Source organism: Ostrea edulis, chromosome 10 (genome assembly GCF_947568905.1).
Source record: "Ostrea edulis chromosome 10, xbOstEdul1.1, whole genome shotgun sequence".
NCBI lineage: Eukaryota > Metazoa > Mollusca > Bivalvia > Ostreida > Ostreidae > Ostrea > Ostrea edulis.
Genome location: NC_079173.1, coordinates 16,158,798 through 16,176,266, shown reverse-complemented (window position 1 = coordinate 16,176,266; position 17,469 = coordinate 16,158,798). Strand labels below are relative to the sequence as shown.

Below are 17,469 nucleotides of genomic sequence, written 5' to 3'. Positions count from 1 at the left end.
ATACAGTGTAGACTCAGAATTTCTTGCACCATGCCATATAGACCAAGAGAGGAAATACCGTAAAGGTTAAAAGTATTGCGTAGGAATACATAAAACAACCTGAATCTATTCTTTCGAGGTCTCCCTCCTTGAGTACCATCTTTATTAAATAAATATGCAAGTATCCTTTCGCAGTTTACACCTATGTACAAGATGGAGGAACAAGAGAAGAATAATTTGGATTTCATTTTTACAATGTACATGTACAATGAAAACATGCTGAAACTAAGGTGAGCGATATGGCCCATGGGTATCTTTAGTTGATAATGTATAAAAAAAATCATATCCTGCATACCACGAAAGATTACGAGAGCTGTTCTTGTTACAACACATTATCAACAGGAAACAGCTTTATGCATATCGACAATGCACTAATCAAAACGAGCTTTGTGATCGCATGTGCCTTGTGAAGTCTTCTCGTTCGTACGTAAGTTATTTTTATTTGTAAGTTTGCATTGTTATTTTTAAGTTCCATTTTAATTCTTTTTTTCACTTATCTAGAAATGTCCCCAGCTTTAGAAGAAGTGTAACAAATTTTTATCAATGCATAGTGCTCAGTACGGTAGAAATAAATGCCTTTGTGTTTTATCGTGTCAACGCCTATCCAGGTTTCAATCTGATACTCGAGAGACCCCAGTGTACAAAAGCGGTATAGAGTTTCCCCTCTTAGCGGACAAATCGTCCTGGGATAGACCCCATTGTTCCTGGATTGTATCTATTTTAACGCATATAGCGCTCCATGCTATTGATTGATTATGGTTTACGCCATTTTGGCAATATTTCAGCCATTTTACGGCGGTTAACTAATTATAATATGTTTGTGTATGAGTGTTTGAGTTTCCCTGACGCCCCCCCCCCCCCCCCCCCCCCCCACATATAGCGCTCCATGCTATTGATTGATTATGGTTTACGCCATTTTGGCAATAGTTCAGCCATTTTACGGCGGTTAACTAATTATAATATGTTTGTGTATGAGTGTTTGAGTTTCCCTGACACCCCCTCCCTCCCCCCCCCCCCCCCAACATATAGCGCTCCATGCTATTGATTGATTATGGTTTACGCCATTTTGGCAATAGTTCAGCCATTTTACGGCGGTTAACTAATTATAATATGTTTGTGTATGAGTGTTTGAGTTTCCCTGACACCCCCTCCCTCCCCCCCCCCCCCCCCCAACATATAGCGCTCCATGCTATTGATTGATTATGGTTTACGCCATTTTGGCAATAGTTCAGCCATTTTACGGCGGTTAACTAATTATAATATGTTTGTGTATGAGTGTTTGAGTTTCCCTGACGCCCCCCCCCCCCCCCCCCCCAGTGAGCCTACTCTTTTTTGAAAATCAGGTAAACGATGTTTTGTGTGCCAAGGGATGTACATCATTCCATAGGTAATACAACATATAATGTTTGTCATAATAAGTTTCGTTTAAAGAATTGATATCTGGAAAAAAAAACCTTTAATACGGCAATTTATGTTCATTTGCAGCAAATTTATGTCTAATTTATGTGTTATTTATACATGTATATATTGCTCTGAAAGATCCACTACATATGTATACATATGTATTCATTAACAATAATGGGCTACAATAGAGATATCCATGACATATGTATATAGTCATTAACAGTATTGTAATGGGCTACGATAGAAAAATATATGACATATGTACATAGTCATTTTAAAACAATAATGGGCTACAATAGAAAAATCTATGACATATGTATATAGTCATTAACAATAATGGAATACAATAGAAAAACACTCCCCTCCGATAAAAAAAACTGCTTACACTTATTTAGGGACAGATGATACTCAGGAAAGTATAAAATAGGAATCAACAAAACATTTTGTACAGATTTTACCATTGATAAAACATATTTTTATCACAAAAGTTTTGTACACATGCATAATAATCTTTACTTTTGCATTTTTACGAAAATCTAATAATAATAAAACGATAATATCTATTATTCATACAGAATTGCACAATCAATTATACAAAATAGTTTACAATATATATATATATATATATATATATATATATGAGAGAGAGAGAGAGAGAGAGAGAGAGAGAGAGAGAGAGAGAGAGAGAGAGTATGTAACCTAAGTATTATTGAGAGCCAAAGTGAAGTGTGAGATTATGTAAAATGTGTCCAAGGTGTGTATTTTCTGATAATATCTGGTAATATAAAGGCACCTGATCCCAACTCACGTATATTCAGGAGCTTGTGTTTGCCGAACTCCCTAATATGTATTCCTTATACGGGTTATAACATTGATCACTATTCGCTATCATCATGTTCCATGAAATTGCTACTGAAATGATAAAAGATCTTTAAAAATATAGTATTTGTTTTTGCTCTTTTGACTCAAGATAAACATAAGCTCTCTCTCTCTCTCTCTCTCTCTCTCTCTCTCTCTCTCTCTCTCTCTTGTATTTCTTGTATCTACCTCATTCAAATATTCTGGTGTCATACGATGTAAAACTTTAAACACAGGCATAATTTTTCGATATGTAAATTAGTCAAAACCATCAATTTTAAATTTGTTAGCATGCAAGAAGTTGACACTGAATGAGGTTCTTTGATATGTAAAATAGTTATTGCGGCTCTCGTCTGGAATCTAGAAAGCCCATCAATGTCTGTTTTGTTCTTGGCATTATGTCATACGGTACAACTATAAAGGAAATGAGGGGAAATATGGTATTGTAAATTTTCAGTGGGGCTTCCTTTGACATTATAATTCTCATTCTCCCCAAAACGTCTAGTTTCTGACTAACTTATTTACCCAAGGTGTCTGGGTGATAAAACCATGGAAGACATTTATCGATGTAAGCACCTTGAAGGTCAAGTGTAATAAAAATAGATTTGAAAATAAAGTTTATAATTCATTAAAACCCGTTTTGAAAAGTTTATTGATGTGTTTATTTTTTTTAAAATCCAGGTAAATGCGCAAAATACCTATTCCAAAATCGTTGTTTACAGAAACGAATGAAGGGATTGTCACCCTTTCTTATGACATCATCTGAGACAATTGTAGTTGTTTACGCCTGTATATCATCGTTTTAATTTCTGTAAGAAATTGTCAGTTTTAGCAACACCGTGGATAGTGACGATGAAATACCGTAGATACACTTGAGTTTAGGGATTCAACCTTTATAATGTTTGTACCTACACCCGTTTCGAAACCATCAGATAGTAATATTTATATGATATATACATTTATATGTTCGACAAATATCTCATTGGAATCTCATTTAGAAAGTATTTACCGGGCCAGTCCATAGAAAATTGGGAACAATATTGGAAAAAAAATGTTCTATCAAAAGATAACCTTTGTATTTTACACAATCGAGGCTAATCAAAATCAGACTTCATAGATACTCGCCGTATACTCTATTGTAGCGATTGTGAGCGTATTTAACTAGATTGACTCTCACGTTTATATTTTTTTATTATGGGATTTATTTGTATGAGATTGATCAGATTCAAATTATAATGTGTTTAGCTAGATATATACTTAACTGAAAAATACCACTTATTGTGCACAATGTTATTTGTAACCCCCCCCCCCTTTTTAAAAAAAAAATCTTCATGTAGATACAATATCATAAAATGTAAATTAGGCCTATTAGTACATGTAATTTCTTCACAACAAACGTCAAATGCGAAATTGATATATTACGGCACAAATTTAACGAATTGTAGCATTTTAAGGTGTGAAATTTTGCCTTAATGATCCATGATATATATGTAGCACATTAGGAATGTAGCATATTAGGAAAAGGAAAAACTTGTACTTGGTTTCATAATGAACTTGAAAAAATAAGCTTTGGAAATCGGACTGACCTCGCAATAAATAAGGTTTTATCAAAATGGGTTTTTAAAATTAAATTCATTTCCATTTTTGCTATATTTTATTTTTTCAATATATATATATAGTGAAGAAATGAAATGATGACGATGAGTCCCTTATAAATATAGTATGAGTACGACAATATTCGAAAGATATTTCATTTAATAAAAGAAATAAAATCAATTCGAACTAGGTAATGGGTGACATTAATTTTTATGTGCAATCGCAAACCCATTGAATACAATGTCGCATTAAAGCATTCAGTGGTGGATGTAGAGAGGGTTGGATTGCGTGCACCCCCCCCCCCTTTTTTTGGGGTTGAACTTTTTATATAATTAAATTACATCCCTCCACTTGTTTTGTAGGATGCCCAGTTAATCATCACTTTGCACTTTGTTTGGAGTCAAACAGGATGATGCGTCAGGGTTGATGGAAACCTGATCCTCGTTAATATTAAAGTGTCACTCACTGATTCTCGTGGCTTGTCACAAATCTCAGTGTCTCTTTTCAGTTTCAGTATCCAAATTCTTCGAAATTTAGTATCTTTTGGGAAAAGAAATATACTTAATCCCTGTCCAGATTTCACATTGCAGTTCAAAGCAGCGCATTGTACCATAAATACAGGACTTTTCTATGTAAACACTATAACACCCTATCGATGCAGTCGATAGTTGTCTCAGATGACGTCATAAGCTACGAGCGATAACTCACGTCACAACACATTTATCGATCGCTCAGGTAAAAGTTTGATAGCGCCGTGTAATTCACACCAGGTGATTTTTATCAAAATTGCCATGGAAATGAATCCATAGTGTACGACAGACAGTTTTAGGAAAATCACCGTACTTGACCTTTAACGTTTGGCACATTTAACATTTTCTACGAAAATCCCACCAACATTTGTACAACAGCTACTACATTTCGATTTTCTTCTTATTATTTTCAATTATTATCAATTTGTTTTTAGGAATCTATTTTCATAGGATGTAAAGGTCGTTCTTTAACTTTCTTTCTATCACATCTAAAGATTCATCAGAAACATCTTGAGTGGTATCATCTGATTAGATATCGACTGTAGAGTGCTTGAAATATGTTGGGTAGTCCTTTACAAGTAGAATAAAAAACAGAGGACCCAATATAGAACCCTGAAGGACCCCGATGGTAATATATTTTTTGTTTGAGGTTGCCCGTTTCCGTTCGACACATTGTGATCTTACGTGTCAATAAAAATGAAACCATTGAAATATTTTCACAAATACCAAAAGATAAAAGTCGGTGCATCAATATTTCATTTTGAACAGTTTCAAATGCTTTGCATTGATCTATAAAAAGTACACCCGTAAATTTCCCTTTATCAATGTTTTCAATCCATTTGTCAATAACATTATATAAACAAGTTGATGGTACAGGGATTTCAACAGTCTCGATTGAAGTCAGCATTTCGCAAATTCTATGGTCGTTATAACGATCTAGTTCGTCAATACAACCTCGCATTGGGTCAAATGCTGTCTGACGTGTTTCATACCGATTGTTAAGCCGTTCTTGACACACTGATTTGACTGCGGATAACTCCGTTTACCGTATCAGGATATGGGGCTCCTAGGCACCTGATCCCACCTCTGGTGTGTCCAGGGGTCCGTGTTTGCCCAACTATCTATTTTGTATTGCTTGTAGGAGTTATGAGATTGATCACTGTTCGTTATCTTCACCTTGTATAAAACAGTTTCACGAGAATGTTTCATTCTGAAAGCTGATTGATGCTCTGTTTAAAGGTTATATTACATTAAAATACTCGTCAAACGTGTCTTCCATCATTTTGCTTATGATAGGTAAAAGAGATACAAACGTTTAATTGATATGGAAACTATCCCTAGATTTGAAAAGCGGGGTTAATCTAGCTGACTTCCATTCATCTACAACGTCACTCTCCTGTAGAGTTCATGATGGAAAACAAAATATCGGCGACAACATCAGTGCTCATTTGAAGTAATTGTACAGAAATTCCATCCATACCTGCAGTGTTTGAGCTTGACATGCCTTCAATTACTTCCTTAAAAATACCCACATGCTTTTAATGAAAAGGTGAAGATAACGATCAGTGATCATATATATGATCCCATAACTCCTATAACGAATACAAAATTAAGAATTTAGCAAACAGGGACCTTTAGATGTACCAGATGTGGAATGTCCTTACCATTGGTATGAACAGGTTAGACAGCATTTGACCCTATGGCAAGTAGGTCGCTTTAACGACAATAGACTTTGAAAAATGATGGCTTTAAACAAAACTATTCGAAACCCTGTAACATCAACTTGTCTTTTTTTTTTCTCAGTAGCCTGCTTCGATTTAGAAACTGATCATACGAAAAATAAGCTCTAACAAAACCAATCAGTTGAGATACATAAATACCATATATAGGTAGTAATGAAATATTGCTACATAAATATGGGAAATTAATGATGGAAATCCTGTCATATCGTTTATCATAAAGGTGAGTTGTTATTTTGCCGTTAATGTATACTTTCAATAAAATATCTAAGTACAAAGCAGATGTGGACGACTCTGTGGTGTCGTTTCTAGTTCACTGGGACATATGGAATCGACATATGAATGAAAATGAATATTGTTGATAAATAAAGCGTAGATATTGTCAATAAGCAACTTCAGCATCTTTATTTTCACTTCCAAGTATCTGTGCTTAGAATCAGAGTAGTTTTTACAAAGTAATTTTTAATGACTGATCACTGATTAAGTTCTCTTCAAAATAGTCTTTTCAGTAGAAGAAATAAACATTGATTGGGGTAGTCTAGTTTGTCTTCTAAACGAACAGTGGTTAATTGCATTACTCCCACAAGGAATACAAAAATAAACAGTTTGGCAAATACGGAACCTGGATATACCAGAAGTGGGATCAAGTGCCTAGGAGGACTAAGTATCCCCTGTCGACCGGTTACCGCCGCCGTGTGTCCTATTTCTTCATCAGATAAACGGAGTAACCCAAGTCAAAGTCGGTTTGCCAAGAACGGCCTAACAATCGGTATGATAAACGTTGCCTCAATGATAAGTTATATGAGCAAACTAGATCATTATGATGTCCATATACGAGTAATTTGCGAAATGCTGACTTTAAAGAAGTCGGTTGAAACCCCTATAACATAAACTACTTTTTCAGTAGCTTAAAGGAAAACGCAACCCAAAAGATTTTTACATGATAAATTATCAGATTAAATATATGATAAACATTTGACATACGATACTGTTGATATACTGTCTAGATAAGCTTCAGTACCAATTTGAAAACGTTAAAAATTGAAATTCCCGCTATCTATAGAGGCTGCCATGATGTGGAGTTCTTTTGTATTCAAGACCACAAAAATCAATGATTTCAATGTCACACCGTCTGCTCCGGTTTTGATGAGATTCTAAGACCATCAAAGATATACATGTGGTAGATTTTACCAATACATTGCAAATAGGTTGGCGCCTTCCTGTCAAGCAGTTGATTTCACTAATGCGAAGGAAAGAAGTACAAAAAAAAAAACAAAAAAACTTTTCCCCCCGAATTTTCTGACCCAACCAAATCATCTGAAAAGAAAGGACTATGTAAACTGTGGATCCATCATTTGCGTAATGACAAGTTTTGTATGAAGAAACGTGTACCGTCTGCCTGGTCTGCGACTCGATTGAACGGAATCAAATCTATACGGCTCCAACCTTAACTGTTCCTCACCTGTTGATGAAATAAACCTGAACCGACGGTGTAACGTCCTAAATTAAACGACCGCTCTCTTAACGGCGGGTAATTTAAAATACATTACAGATTAATATTAATTTAATTGTTAAGCAAGGATTTTTGTTGTTAAAGACTGTCATTTACGATATCAGTAAGTAATACTTTATTCGTAGAAGTAACAATGTGGTTAGGGTTGCGTTTCCCTTTAATAATATCCTTTAAAATTTGAAAAAGTCAAAATAATATTTCTTGAACTCGTAGACGCTATGCAACATCCATGCTGGATAACTTATGGATGAAAGGTGAAGGTAACGAAAAATGATCAAACTCATAACAATCTAATCTAGCAAGCAAATCGATCATTTAGATCGAAAATTTGTTTTTCAAAAAGTATGCTCATTTTCTACTTTTAATTGAATGCATTAACTGACACCTGTAGAAAATGAATTTCCACAGAAGAGTTCACATTTAGTTGTTTTATACATTCTAGTAATAGGACCGGAAACGGCTTGATAGCTATAAATATAATATACAGGTAACGGTTAGATAGCTGTAAATAGAAGACGAGATGAGGAAGGCGTGCTATCATGTGGGGAAACTTCAAAAATGGGGCGCTTTTACCTAGAGGAAAGATGGGTCCGTGTTAATTCTTCCTATGATGACATTCTATGCTAGGCCCATTTTTCTGGCGTGGGTGGGGTAAGGTCTAACCCGAGCTCATTTTGCTTGTGGGAAATTCCATACAGGAAGATTTTACGTAAGTCATATACAATGTATCTATGATTCTTTAAGATAAACCATAAACTGCAAACACACATCATGTAATGATTGCACAAATAAGCTGTTGTTTTTCCCTCTTTCATAAAAAGATCTCCACAAATTATTTTGTATCAGTCATTTCCTCATGAATGTTACTCAGGTGTGAACAATGCGGGCAAAAACTTAAAACATATAGTACTTCTATTTTAAGGGTTGGATAATCCCACAGAAATGAAAGCAGGTTGTAAATATGAGAAATAATTTCCCCTTTTGAAAATTCCTGAGAGGATGGACTGCTATGCTTTGTGCTGGCATGCTATTTGTAAAACGCTAACAGATGGACTTCAGACAAACACTTGATCACAAAGGATTGCTTGAGCTTGTGAACTAAATGTTTTAGTGTTTATAGATATCACAATAATGATACGACCAGTACTTTTATTATCATCATTAATTTATTCATTTATAAAGAGCAAAATTACATATAGTTTCTATGAGCTTTACAATGTTTGTGCTAATAATCATTGATAATACCCTAATAAAAGACCTGCAAGAGCTATAAAGGAAATGATAAAAGAATAGAAAGAATCTAAATAAAACATGGTAGTAAAATGACAAATTGGTTGACTCTGACTTGACAAATACAATTGGCAAACAGGTATTCGTATGCTGGATCAAAATTCAGTTTGTAAGAGCTTGCACATGGAATTCTTGATATTACACTGAATTTACATTCACAGGGCATATTCACGCTTGAACAAGAGTGTTTTAGGTTCATGCGGAATACCCATGTGCTTCAAGCTCTCGAAGTTCCAGTTGCAATTTATCCCACTATTGTGCACCTAGTGTTTTTGTACCTCCTTTCAGCATTACTATCAACTACTGAATTACTGAAAATAAATCTTGATTTTAGTAAGTTATTTATTTTTTAGGAATATGGCACTTTCGACAATTGTACGGAAAATCAAACGATGTTGGGTAAAGCACAAAAGACGCTTAAAATTCATAATAGTCTTTCTCACTTCATTTTGGATGTTGTTATGGATACACAGGACCTTTAACGAAGAGGTGGACTATATCTTCATCAATGAAAACACAGACAAGAAATGCGAAATACCAAACTTGGATACACACGAGAAATCTATCACACAATTTTTGCATCATCTCAAGCCAATTCAGTGCGAGATATCGTCAGATTTTGTATTTATTGATTCTAATGGATTCCTGAGAGTAAACGACACCGCTGTATTGAGGTCTGGGCATAAAAACGTGTCATGTACCTACTCTATAGTAAAACGTTCTGGTGATTACGACATCGAAACGGAAGCGGAAGTGCATTTTTCAAACTCCGTGTATGTTAATGCTGATTTTTTTCTTGTGAAGTGTGAGAATAAGAGGAAAACTGTAGTATATAAAAAATTACACCACACCATTGATTATAAATCTCGAATGCAACAATCACAATTTCTTAATGAATCGAAGGAGCATTTAAATGTGTACGTATTTGGGCTAGACTCTTTGTCTAGGCTAGCTGCTGAAAGAACCATTCCGTTAACACTTCGCTACCTGGAGCAAAATCTGGGAGGATATATTATGAAAGGGTATACGAAAGTCGGAGCAAACACATTTCCGAATTTGATTAGTTTACTAACAGGTAAAGTGTCTCATTCAAACGAGTTACCCCCGTATACGGAGATTTTAGACCCGTATCCGTTCATTTGGAAAAATTTTACTAACTGTGGTTACGCCTCTTTCTTCGCCGAAGATCTACCAGAAATTGGGACATTTACATACTGGAAAGGCTTTAAGGAACAGCCCTGTTTACACTACATGAGACCTTTCTATCTGGCAATGGATAAATTAGGTCTGCCGAATACTAATCAAGACCTTCTTGCATTAGAAAACTACAATATACACCTTTGGCAGAGATCCGCTTTGTGTGTTGGAAACACACCTAAACATAAAATGTTAATGAATTATTACAAACAATTTATAGAAATGTACGGTAATAAAAGAAAATTTGCTTTGAGCTGGCTAAATGAACTTACACATCAATTCGACAATCTTGTACAGTTAGCCGACAGAGATATTATGTTGTTTTTTAAATGGTTGAAAGAATCGGGGAGGTTAGCTAATTCTATATTGATATTAATGAGTGATCACGGAATAATGCAAAAGGCGATCAAAAACACACTAGCAGGACGAACAGAGAATCGTATGCCTTTATTCGCCATTGTGATTCCTCCCTATATGAAATCTAAATATCCACATATCCACCACAATTTACAAACAAATACTCAACGATTGACATCTGCATTTGATGCGCATGAAACTTTAGTCGATGTTTTAGAGAGCAATTTTGTGCGCAGCATGGATTCGGTCAATGAGCGAAAGAAACTTCCACGTGGCATAAGTCTGTTTAGGGAAATTCCAGAGAGACGATCATGTAAAGAGGCAGAGATACCCGGCGATTACTGTGTCTGTAATTCATACGAACGACTTAACAAACATAACAAAACATCAGAGGATTTAGCGCAGTTTTTAGTTTCCTATATAAATCATGGTTTATCTAAACATGAGGGGAAATGTTCAAGATTACATCTGTTAAAGATCGTGAACACTTATCTTGTGAAATCAAATTTACGACGCCGAAAAGATCAGGAGAAATTTTCCATACGAAAATTGATTTTTGAACCCGACCCGGAAGAGGAAACTTACCTATGCATGTTTGAAACTGTTCCTGGACGTGCAAGCTTTGAAGCAACAGTTAGATCAAACAATAAAGGATCGTACGACGTCATTGGTAGAGTAAATCGAGTGAACAAATATGGCAACCAATCGTTTTGCGTTCAGGACAAATTTGCCAAACCTTTCTGTTACTGTGGAGGAGCTCATTGATGTACATGAACATGTATCTTAACGACTTATTTATGATGGTTCAGAGGCAAACGCCACTTTATTTTTTCCACAGCTGTAAAATGCCTGACATGATGCCAAAACGTCGTAAAACCATTAACAATCAATCATATTGAATGAAAATAGATTATTCTTAAAATATATATATGGTTTGACCGAGCATGAAATGGTAATTGACGTGTCCCAAGTGATAACCACAATTCGATTAAATACGGTGAATTCGAAATAGAAATATCTAATCGCTTGGAAATATGTACCATTTATTAATTATCCCTCGCTCTAAGCGCTTACTAACATCTAAATATTTAAAGGGAAAATATGAAAATAGCTATATGGATGCTGAGTCACCTGATCCCACCTCTGGTATATCTAGGGGTCCGTGTTTGCCCAACTCTCTTTTTTGTATTGCTTATAGGAGTTATGAGATTGATCACTGTTCTTTATCTTCGCCTTTCATGATCCACCTATTAATTTAACACCAGTTGACGTAAACAGTGCATTATGACGTCACATTTAGCTTCGTTGTACTCTCCAACCAAACAACTGTGAACACCAATAATACCTCCGTTTGTAATTCAAAACAAAAGAGAAGAAAGCGAAGTTTACCAACAAATTAAAAAAGTAAGCGTATACATATATAAAAAGATAGAGACAATGAACAGTGATCAATGTCATAATAAGCCTATTAAGGTGATCCGTGTTAGAATAGGTCCTCAGTACTCCTTGCTTGTCGTATAAGGCGACTAAATGGGGCGGTCCTTCGAATGTGACCAAAAAACCGAGGTCTCGTGTCACAGCAGGTGTGCCACGATAAAGATCCCTCCCTGTCAAAAGCCATAAGCGCCGAGGATAGGCCGAAATTGTGCAGCCCTTCATCGGAAGTAGTGACGTCTCCATATGAGTGAAATATTCTCGAGAGGGACGTAAAACAATATTCAATCAATCAATCATAACTCCTATAAAGGTGAAGATAACGAACAGTGATCAATGTCATAAGTCCTACAAGATATACAAGACAGAGAGTTGAGTAAACACGGACCCCTTGTTTTACATTTCTATTTGAGTGTTTGTATTTGCAAATTGCACATCAGTCCTGAATTTTTGGCAGTCAAATTCAAAACTTCAAATAACTGTTGAAGCAAATGGTGGCGCCCATAGGGCTCACAGAAATTGGGTATATTATGTCTATATCATGTCGATTTTGTTTTTTCCCCTTTCAAATGTAAAACTTATACGGTACCAATTTTAATGCACCAGATGCGCATTTCGACAAATAATGTCTCTTCACACATCTTACCTTTAGAGTCTTGTATCGCAGAAGAGCTTGCAATCCGTTCGAGCTTCGCTCGGTACAGTTTAATATGTATAAGAACTGCGAACGATATTATTGTTTCGCCTCCTACCTTCTGATCAATTTTTAAAAGTTATCATTTTTAAATGATTTTTTATGTCTGTATAGATATTTTCATGAAGTTTCATAAAAGTTGATTTATTTTACAATAAAAGAGAAATCATTTTATAGTTTGGGTCAAAATAATGTATTTCACTATTGGAATCAATGGAAAATGAAAACTGTTTTTAAAACATTCCACATGAAACAAATTACTTTTTTTGCAGATATTATGAATTGTCATCTAGCAAATTTTTACCAAAACGTTTGTTATTTCACGGGGGAAGATATGTTTATAGACCAAAACACATCGAAAATGTTCACTCTATGATCAATTACAAATGCGGTTAAAGTGTGAAAAATGAAGATTAACAATTTTTTTACTCATTAAATATATGACGTTTCAAAGCCCGGTTTCAAGGAACATATTTTCTACACCCAATCAAAATCTATTAATTCGTGGGGACCAATGTTCTTGGGTAAGCAAAAGTTTGCTGCTTCGTGGGGACGCGATACGATGTCACTAGGAAAGATAACTCTTCTTGGTTTCAATAAATGTTCGAGGACACGTAAATTCGTGGGTAAGACCAACGAAATTCACGAACATTAATGCCCCACGAACAATGACGATTCCATAGTAGTTGAAATTAAAAGCAAGTAATTAATCAACACTGGTATTAAAGTTTATAATCAATAACTATAGGATTCCACTTTGCATTAAAAAAATATCATTACCAAAATTGTAAAGCTTTTTAAAATATACGAGTTGAACATGTAGGCAGGAATCCAGAGTTAGAGTGCATAGTTCTGTGTGACCATTGGACCGAGCGAAGCATGAAATAGCCATTGGCGTGTTCCGTGTGATAATCATAATTCAGTTAAGTACAGTCAATTAGAAATAGAATTATCCAATCTTATGAAAAATATGCTATTCTTGCACAAAACGCCCATTACCTCTTTACATAAAACACGTTCATCATAAACGGTTATTCAAAAATGTGTGTTTATCAAGCCGCCTACATGTATGACATAACAGTAGCTCTTGCTTTCGCCGCTGAGTGCTTATGTTCACTTTTCTTAAACAGTATGTTGAGTTGATTTGTGAAAATTCGGCCTTTTCAACACATTTCTTCGCAATGTTTTCTATTGTTATAAATTATTTTAGCTTAACACGGGGAGTTGTGATAAAAGCTGATACTTAAACATTTATCGAATCGGGAGTAAAGCAAGTAAAATTTACAACGCTTACAAATTAAAAAAAAATTGCGTCGAATATGGCGTAAAATAATTTCTTCTCAAACAGTTTATTTTCCTTATTTGTTGTTTTTCAATTTCAAATCTCCAAAAACATTATTTAGTTGTATTGTTTAGTATTCATGTACATGTATGTTTGTCTAACAAAGGAACATCACTAATGAATACATACTTATACACTAGTCTTTTTAAAATTCATATCAGTATATTTAAATTTTTAATGTTTTTCCTTCGAAATATCTATATATATTGTTTGTTTTATTCAAAAAATCTCGTAAAATTTCACATCGATTTCACAGAAAAGCGTAATTGATTTAGCTTTTTTACAATTAAGCTTTAACATATTCATTTGCACTGTCATTATTGAAAAAAAAAAAGAATTAATTTCTACAGCATGCCTTGTAAATAAAAATTACCCTATGTATTTGTAGATTTTGACGTATGAATAATTCTCTTTAATGTTCAAAAATGGTAAGCGAAACAAAGCAAAACACTGCTTTCCACACCAATGTAGATTATCCCGCCTTAAGCTTACATTCTTCTTGTTCGCCATTACTATCAGAAATGGGGAGGGACAAAAGTATACTTATGTATCTTTATTTGCATAAGAAATAAACGGAAAATGTTCGTCATCAACCAACTCCCTCCGATTCTACATACCTGCTCTTAGGCAGATCTGCACTCTCCTTAATGATAAGAAATGTGTTGATGTGTAACTGTGTTGATCACGGAGTGTTAGACGCGTTTAAACCATTTTCATGGGTTCTACGACCGAATAATTAGCTCATAACGAGTCAAATATGTCAACAATTTGAAAATATGATTGGTCTGAACAGAAATCAGAACATCTCTTAACGTATCATAGTACTTGTAATTCTACTGTTGGTAACATAAATTCTTAAACTTATATACCGGATATTACCGTAGATTAGCTGCTTTTGTGACAAGAAAATTGACCCCTGTAGATCATACATTCCAAGCATCTGCTGTGTCATTCTCTCTCTCTCTCTCTCTCTCTCTCTCTCTCTCTCTCTCTCTCTCTCTCTTACGTACATAATGTACCCGACCTTTAGAATTAGTTAGAATTAATGATTACTTAAATCTAAACGAAATCCGAGTCTTTAAATATTTGATAAATAAATTATTAAATGGTTACTAAGTAACTTGTAAAAAAGAAAATTCAAATTCTCGATTTATCTCGATTTTATTGTGCATGGGAAAGTGCGAATTTTCGTGGTAATTGTATCTTAACTAAATGGTAAACTTTTTGATGAGACGGGAGTCACCCTCGCACATATATGTCAGAGTTCAACATAATGGCGTCCACCTCCAATCCTGCACTACATTTGCAAAATTAATTTGTTTCTAAATATTGGATATAATTCGCCATATATGTGATTGCAACATAAAACCTGTTGCAATACACATAAACATGACAAGATCCACATGTCTGGAATGAGCGAGTATAATGAGAATTTATGAGATTTAAATTTTTATGTCTTTGATATGAAACATATTCCTCACCTCTGCAGGAATTGCAAATCACTGATTTGGTCAAGATCAACATAACTGGTAGTTTGTCAACATTTCATACATTTTATAAATTTAGACTCAATCATTTAAATAATAGAAATGATCAGCATTGCTGTTGTAGTCATTCGCATGTTCACAAATAAATGGAGGAGAGGGGGATAGGATCAACATTATTGGTCGTTCGTCAACATTTGATAAATTTGTACTCTAACTAAGGAGAAAACCTCAGCATATTAGCATTTTTTTAATGATCTAAGATGAGAAGCAGTTACATTATATTCACAATGTATTTATTCATCCATTATCTAGTAATTATACGTAGTTTTGCTTATTGTCAACATATATCTCGAAGAGGATTCTGGGAAGAAATACTGATCCCGCTCTTCTGTTTGAAAATACAACCGATGTCGCTGACAGTTCAGGAGAACTTTCGTCATTTAACAAGACATTTAGCTTTCTTTTCGATTATTTTATTAGTGAAACGTTTAACAAAAAATAGACACCGGGGCCATTTGAAGTAGATCACGTCCGTGTGGTTTTAATATCAATTCATCTAGGTTCTATCTCCCTCATGCATAGCTCTTATCCTTAGACGAAATTGACTCCAGTTTTTGTCATTCTGTTTTTCCCTAAAATAGCTCTTACAAGTTTATTATATATAGGATTTCAAAAATTTCAGTTGATCATTACTGAAGAGACATTATTTGTCGAATTGCGCATCTGCTGCATCAAAATTGGTACCGTATAAGTTTTATATTATATCAGTTGCATTATATGTTACGTAATGACATTTCAGATGCATTATCTGTTACGTAATGGCATTGTTGTAGGTCATTTCAGTCGCATTATCTCTTACGTAATGACATTGTTCTAGGTTATTTCAGTCGCATTATCTCTTACGTAATGACATTGTTCTAGGATATTTCAGTCGCATTATCTCTTACGTAATGACATTGTTCTAGGTTATTTCAGTCGCATTATCTCTTACGTAATGGCATTGTTGTAGGTTATTTCAGTCGCATTATCTCTTACGTAATGACATTGTTCTAGGTTATTTCTGTCGCATTATCTGTTACGTAATGACATTGTTCTAGGATATTTCAAATGCATTATCTCTTACGTAATGACATTGTTCTAGGTTATTTGAGTTGCATAATCTGTTACGTAATGACATTGTTCTAGGTTAGTTCAGTTGTACTATCTGTTACGTAATGGCATTGACTGTTCAAAGCGATGTTGTGCTAAGCTTGTTATCATTTTTAGAAACACAGCTTTAAAATGAATATAGAAATGAATATAGAAAGGGACACGTGGAAAAAAAGTTTGGATTTCTGGGACGTAGCATTTCAAAGAAGTTTTTGATTTGACATTTGAACGTCCGGTGTTTTTTTTTACAGCAATTTCTGTTCCTGTAGATGTATGTAGGTAGTAGATTAAAACAATTGTTCAGTTTCTGTTCCTGTACATGTATGTAGGTAGTAGATTAAAACAATTGTTCAATTTCTGTTCCTGTACATGTATGTAGGTAGTAGATTAAAACAATTGTTCAATTCCTGTTCCTGTAGATGTATGTAGGTAGTAGATTAAAACAATTGTTCAGTTTCTGTTACTGTAGATGTATGTAGTTAGTAGATTAAAAGAATTGTTCAGTTTCTGTTCCTGTAGATGTATGTAGGTAGTATATTAAAACAATTGTTCCGTTTCTGTTACTGTAGATGTATGTAGGTAGTAGATTAAAACAATTGTTCAGTTTGTGGTGTCTATTGTGGAATTGTACAGTGTTTCAATTTGAGACAAAATAAAAAGTAATGAAAGAGCAGTGAGACATTATTGTGTTAATAAATAAGAATTATCAACGCATGCGCCCAGGATCAACTTTTACAATAATTAATATTTGAGAGGTGCAACAGGTGCTGATTATCAGGGAAAATAGATTAAAGATATGAGTGAATTCAAGAGATGAAACATGAAATCACATCGTTTACA

At 34.5% G+C, this 17,469-nt stretch overlaps 2 protein-coding genes across 2 annotated transcripts in view; both read left to right on the top strand.

Moving 5' to 3' along the window:
* Positions 1-384: 384 nt before the first annotated feature.
* On the top strand, positions 385-17,302 carry LOC125667498 (uncharacterized). Its single transcript, XM_048901023.2, has 2 exons — positions 385-462; positions 9,323-17,302. The coding sequence occupies exons 1-2, from the start codon at positions 437-439 to the stop codon at positions 11,286-11,288; spliced, it is 1,992 nt and encodes a 663-aa protein (XP_048756980.2). The 5' UTR covers positions 385-436; the 3' UTR covers positions 11,289-17,302.
* LOC130046505 (uncharacterized) overlaps positions 413-17,469 on the top strand; it is a 48,006-nt gene continuing 30,949 nt past the window's right edge. Inside the window, exon 1 of the mRNA XM_048901024.2 lies at positions 413-466. The gene's annotated coding sequence lies outside the window, so the exon portion shown is untranslated. The remainder of the gene's footprint in view (positions 467-17,469) is intronic.